The sequence below is a fragment of the Oncorhynchus tshawytscha genome, unplaced genomic scaffold (assembly GCF_018296145.1).
Source record: "Oncorhynchus tshawytscha isolate Ot180627B unplaced genomic scaffold, Otsh_v2.0 Un_contig_932_pilon_pilon, whole genome shotgun sequence".
NCBI lineage: Eukaryota > Metazoa > Chordata > Actinopteri > Salmoniformes > Salmonidae > Oncorhynchus > Oncorhynchus tshawytscha.
The window spans coordinates 31,596-37,409 of NW_024607946.1; the positions used below are offsets into that span (position 1 = coordinate 31,596).

The 5,814-nt window shown below is 41.5% G+C and overlaps 1 protein-coding gene across 1 annotated transcript; it reads right to left on the bottom strand.

Annotated features, from left to right (window-relative positions):
• Window positions 1-271: 271 nt before the first annotated feature.
• Window positions 272-4,869, bottom strand: LOC121843132 (CD209 antigen-like protein A). The gene is made up of 4 exons (XM_042312747.1): window positions 4,573-4,869; window positions 3,125-3,346; window positions 2,765-2,901; window positions 272-614 (listed from the first exon to the last, which is right to left on the bottom strand). The coding sequence occupies exons 1-4, from the start codon at window positions 4,688-4,690 to the stop codon at window positions 501-503; spliced, it is 591 nt and encodes a 196-aa protein (XP_042168681.1). The 5' UTR covers window positions 4,691-4,869; the 3' UTR covers window positions 272-500.
• Window positions 4,870-5,814: the final 945 nt, after the last annotated feature.

Here is a 5,814-nt window from a genome sequence, read left to right on the forward strand (position 1 = left end):
TTAGCATAATCTTATTTAGCAGTTCAGAGAGTACCGAGGAGGAATCCTATTTCTCACAGATCCATCTGAATTTATAGGAACAGTAATAGTCCCACCATTCTCCTGTGTCTGATGACCAGGAATAGAAATACACACAGTCCTCTGCTCTACCACCATTAGGCTCTCCACTGTTCCAATAACTGTAGGAGAAACAACACAGAATCAGACTGTCCACTATTCCAATACCTGTAGAAGAAACAACACAGAATCAGACTGTCCACTATTCCAATACCTGTAGAAGAAACAACACAGAATCAGGCTGTCCACTGTTCCAATACCTGTAGAAGAAACAACACAGAATCAGGCTGTGCACTGTTCCAATACCTGTAGAAGAAGCAACACAGAATCAGACTGTCCACTGTTCCAATACCTGTAGGAGAAACAACACAGAATCAGGCTGTCCATTCTGAACATACTATTCCAGACAGTGATGTCATAGTGACACAGCATTCATTAATGTCTTACTTTCTGGTCAGTGGTGTGTCGTCCACCCATTTCCAGGTCCCCTCAGAAACAGAGTCAGTCAGACCAATCCAGACATAGCCATATACTCCACATAACCAGTTGACTAATGTCTGTAGTTGTGGGAGAGATACAACATTGTTAAAACATAGCCATTACTGCTTTCTATCTCTCTCTTTCCCTCTCCCCAAATTTCAATTCAATTTCAATTTAACCTCTTGATCCTACTTGAGACGCAGACGTCCCAACTAGAGCTCTGGAAATGCAAATGCGCTACGCTAAACGCTAATAGTATTAGTTAAAACGCAAAAGTTCATTAAAATACACATGCTTGGTATTGAATTAAATCTACACTCGTTGTGAATCCAGGCACCAAGTCAGATTTTTAAAATGCTTTTCGGCGAAAGCATGAGAAGCTATTATCTGATAGCATGTAACACCCCAAAAGACCCGTAGGGGATGTAAACAAAAGAATTAGCATAGTCGGCGCTACACAAACCGCACAATAAAATATAAAACATTCATTACCTTTGACCATCTTCTTTCTTGGCACTCCTTGATGTCCCATAATCAATACTGGGTCTTTTTTCGATTAAATCGGTCCATATATAGCCTAGATATCGATCTATGAAAACTGTGTGATAAACGGAAAAAAATAGCGTTTCATAACGTAACGTAATTTTTAAAAGTTAAAAGGTCGACGATAAACTTTCACAAAACACTTCGAAATACCTTTCTAATGCAACTTTAGGTATTACTACACGTTAATAAGCTATAAAAATCATCAGGAGGCGATGTAAATTCGATAGCTGGTCGTCTGGAAAAAATGTCCGGAAAAACACCGAGCCGATGCATCAAGTTGGTGGTCGGAGGGAATCGGTTCCCTTTGGTCGGTTCTACCAAGAATCAAATCAGAATCAAATGAGAAGACTCTATACATCCTGTGGAAGCTGTAGGTACTGCAACCTCGGCCTCATTTAATACGGTTCACCTTTAACAATGGGTTGAAGTGGCGCATGGATATTTTTTTCCATCTCCAGTGATCAGATTTTCCTGCGCTTTTCGATGAAACAGACGTTCTGTTATAGTAACAGCCGTGATTTAACCAGTTTTAGAAACGTTAGAGTGTTTTCTATACACACATACTAATCATATGCATATACTATATTCCTGGCATGAGTAGCAGGACGCCAAAATGTTGCGCGATTTTTAACAGAATGTTCGAAAAAGTAGGGGGTCGGCTTAAGAGGTTTTATTGGCATGGGAAACATATGCTAACATTGCCAAAGCAAGTGAAATAGATCATCAACAAAAGTGAAATAAAGGGCCCAGGTCAGGGCCCAGGTTTGACAGAATCTGTGCAGAAGATCTAGGTGCTGCTGATGGCCCTGCTTTGTTGGGGACAGGAGCTCCAGATCATCAGCAAACAGTAGACATTTGACTTCAGATTCTAGTAGGATGAGGCCGGGTGCTGCAGACTGTTCTAGTGCCCTCGCCAATTAGTTGATATATATGTTGAAGAGGGTGGGGCTTAAGCTGCATCCCTGTCCCACCCATCTGAGGATGATGTTAATGAATTTAAGTAAATTAAATTAAAAACCAAATAAGTAAAACCAAATTTGTGGTCTGTCTGTTTAATAATTTCATTTAGGATATTACCAACACCTCAGGCCCTTTTGTGTTGGAGGGTTTGTATTTTGTCCTGTAGTTCATTCAATGTAATTGTTGAGTTTAGTGGGATCTGGAAGTCTTTAATAGTTGATTCTAAGATTTGTTTTTGATCATGTATATGTTTTTGCTGTTTGTTCTTCGTTATATAGCCAATCAGATTGGAGAAGTAGTTTACTCAGACATCTACATTATGGATAGATAACTCCTTGTTTTGCTGTTTGTTCTTCGTTATATAGCCAATCAGATTGGAGAAGTAGTTTACTCAGACATCTACATTATGGATAGATAACTCCTTGTTTTGTTGTTTGTTTAGTGAGTTCCAAATTTCTCTTTCTCACTCTCTGTCTGTCTTTCTCACTCACTCTGTCTGTCTGTCTGTCTGTCTGTCTGTCTGTCTGTCTGTCTGTCTGTCTGTCTGTCTGTCTGTCTGTCTGTCTGTCTGTCTGTCTGTCTGTCTGTCTGTCTGTCTGTCTGTGTCTGTCTGTCTGTCTCTCAGTTCTGCAGACTGTTCTAGTGCCAACTCAATGATATATGTTGAAGAGGGTGGGCTTAATCTCTCTCTCTTCACACACACACACACACACACACACACCTGTTGTTCTTGGCTCTTGATGACCACCAGGTGTGCTCCTCTATTTCTGCAGTCCTGTCTGCTCTCCTCCCAAGATTTTTTCAAAGTAGAGACGTAGTAACAACTGCTACCAAGCTTCTTCCATCCTTCCGGACACACTATAAGTTGAACATTTCTTGTTTTAGTCACTTTAATACAACATTGAATTAAGTATCAAGCAAACACTCAAGGAAGACGGGTACTAACTAATGGACAGTTTGGAAGTCATACATTTTTTCTCACATTTTGTATTTAATTAAAGTTGAATTTCCTGTTTGTAAGTGACATGTGAACTGATACAGAGACTGTCAAACAGAACAGTCATTAGACAATTTGACTCACCTTTCTCAACTAAAGATTGTTTCAGACGTTCTATCTCTTTCTGAAGCTGGTCTCTCTCTTTGATCAGGGTGTTGTTGCTAGTCTGTAACTCGTCTCCATCTTTGGTCAGGGTGTTGTAGTTTGTCTGTAGCTGGTCTCTCTCTTTGGTCAGGATGTTGAAACTGGTCTGTAGCTGGTCCCTCTCTTCAGTCAGGGTGTTGGAACAGGTCAATTGGTTTCTCTCTGTGACATAATACGAACAATGAACAAGGTAACAGTATAAATGTTAATCAGACATGACCAGGGTTGGGGTCAGTTGCATTTCAATTCAGGAAATAAACTGGAATTCTAATTGAATTTCAATTCTCTTCAATGCTTTTCAATGAGGAAAACGTGGAATTGGAATTTGGTGTATTGTCACAATTGAATTGACTGGAATGTAAATGTTAATTAGACATGACCAGGGTTGGGGTCAGTTAAATGTTAATTAGACATGACCAGGGTTGGGGTCAGTTAAATGTTAATCAGACATGACCAGGGTTGGGGTCAGTTAAATGTTAATTAGACATGACCAGGGTTGGGGTCAGTTAAATATTAATCAGACATGACCAGGGTTGGGGCCAGTTAAATGTTAATCAGACATGACCAGGGTTGGGGTCAGTTAAATGTTAATCAGACATGACCAGGGTCGGGGTCAGTTAAATGTTAATCAGACATGACCATCGTTGGTGTCAGTTAAATGTTAATCAGACATGACCAGGGTTGGGGTCAGTTAAATGTTAATCAGACATGACCAGGGTTGGGGTCAGTTAAATGTTAATCAGACATGACCAGGGTTGGGGTCAGTTAAATGTTAATCAGACATGACCAGGGTTGGGGTCAGTTAAATGTTAATCAGACATGACCAGGGTTGGGGTCAGTTAAATGTTAATTAGACATGACCAGGGTTGGGGTCAGTTAAATATTAATCAGACATGACCAGGGTTGGGGCCAGTTAAATGTTAATCAGACATGACCAGAGTTGGGATCAGTTAAATGTTAATCAGACATGACCAGGGTTGGGGTCAGTTAAATGTTAATCAGACATGACCAGGGTTGGGGTCAGTTAAATGTTAATCAGACATGACCAGGGTTGGGGTCAGTTAAATGTTAATCAGACATGACCAGGTTTGGGGTCAGTTAAATGTTAATCAGACATGACCAGGGTTGGGGTCAGTTGCATTTAAATTCCAGTCAAGTCAGGAAATAATACGACCAATGAACAAGGTAACAGTGGATTTCAATTCAGGAAGTAAACTGGAATTCTAATTGAATTTCAATTCTCTTCAATGCTTTTCAATGAGGAAAATGTGGAATTGGAATTTGGTGTCCGTTCTGAATGTAATTGACTGGAATATAAATGTAATTGATCCCTGGTCATTACACCACTGATGATGAAGAATGTTTGAGTGAGAACATATCAAACTCACGGTAGAGAAACAGGCCTATGATCCCAGCCAGTAGGAGAACACACAGCAGCCCCAGACACATTGCAGCAGCTCCAGAGTATCTCTTCCACCACTGACAAGACACTGAAGAACAAATCATTACCACAAGAACTTGCTCTTTATCAGAGTTGGATTTGTATCGACTTTTGTGTCAATTTTCTGTTTGAATCACTGAGGGAAATACACAAGATTGACAAGGGACAGAACAGCAGAACTGAGTTCCAGAACCTCACATGTTCTACTGCTTGACTTCCAGAACCTCTAACAGAATATTGGCTTAAACATAGTGCAGAGTTCAGGCACACAAAATTAGTACTGAAACGTATTTTAATCCACATTTTATTTGTCACATGCTTCGTAAAAATATGCTTGTCACACCAGAATCTGTTTCACCGGTCTTTGTGCTTGTCTCCACCCCCTCCAGGTGTAGCCCGTTGACCCCATTATCCCCAGTGTATTTATACCTGCGTTCTCTGTCTTATGCCAGTTTGTTTTATTCGTCAAGCCTGTCTGTTTCTAGTTACTCTTTTGTAGTTTTCCCGGTTTTGACCGTTCCACCTGCCCTGACCCTGAGCCTACCGTCCGTTTCTGTAGCTTGTCACACCACCCTGGATTATTGACTTCTGCCTGCCCTGACCCTGAGACTGCCTGCCCCCTGTTCTTGTAATAAACTTTTGTATCTTCGACATTGTCTGCATCTGGGTCTTCCCTGAAAAATAATAATAGAATCTGGCCATGACTGACTCAGACCAGCTCCACAATGCTGTCTCCCTGCAAGGATGGAGGGACACCATACTCTGGCAGAACGCCATGACCAGACGTTTGATACGTTGCTGATCACGGATTCACCATTACTCCTGTAATGTGGCAGACTACGCAGTGGATTTTCTCAAGTTGGCAGCTGAGATTGCCAAGAACCCGGAAAGCATTGTTCGACATGTTCCCAGAATGGAGTATCGAAGGAAGTAAAGGACGAGCTTGTAGCCCGAGAACTACCGACGGATCTCGACTCGCTCATCACCTTGACCATTCGGACGACTACGGGAACTTAGGAAGGAAAAGAGGTTTGATTTCACTCGTCCGCCCAAGTCTTCCACCTTGCCTCTGAGACATCCCGGAAGTCCCCGAAGCCTCCACTGCCGAGAGAACCCGAAGCTACTCGAGTTCCCCCGAGAGTCTCCGAAGTCTGACAATTCATCTCTTCCTGAGCCAATTCAAATAGGC

What these genes read in the sequence shown, in the direction of transcription:
- LOC121843132 (XM_042312747.1), bottom strand. Translation starts at nt 4,690, where the DNA reads ATGATTTGTTCTTCAGTGTCTTGTCAGTGGTGGAAGAGATACTCTGGA. An exon ending in CATAGGCCTGTTTCTCTACC is followed by an intron (nt 3,347 to 4,572) that starts GTGAGTTTGATA and finishes ATTATGTCACAG; the next exon opens with AGAGAAACCAATTGACCTGT. An exon ending in ACAATCTTTAGTTGAGAAAG is followed by an intron (nt 2,902 to 3,124) that starts GTGAGTCAAATT and finishes TTCAACTTATAG; the next exon opens with TGTGTCCGGAAGGATGGAAG.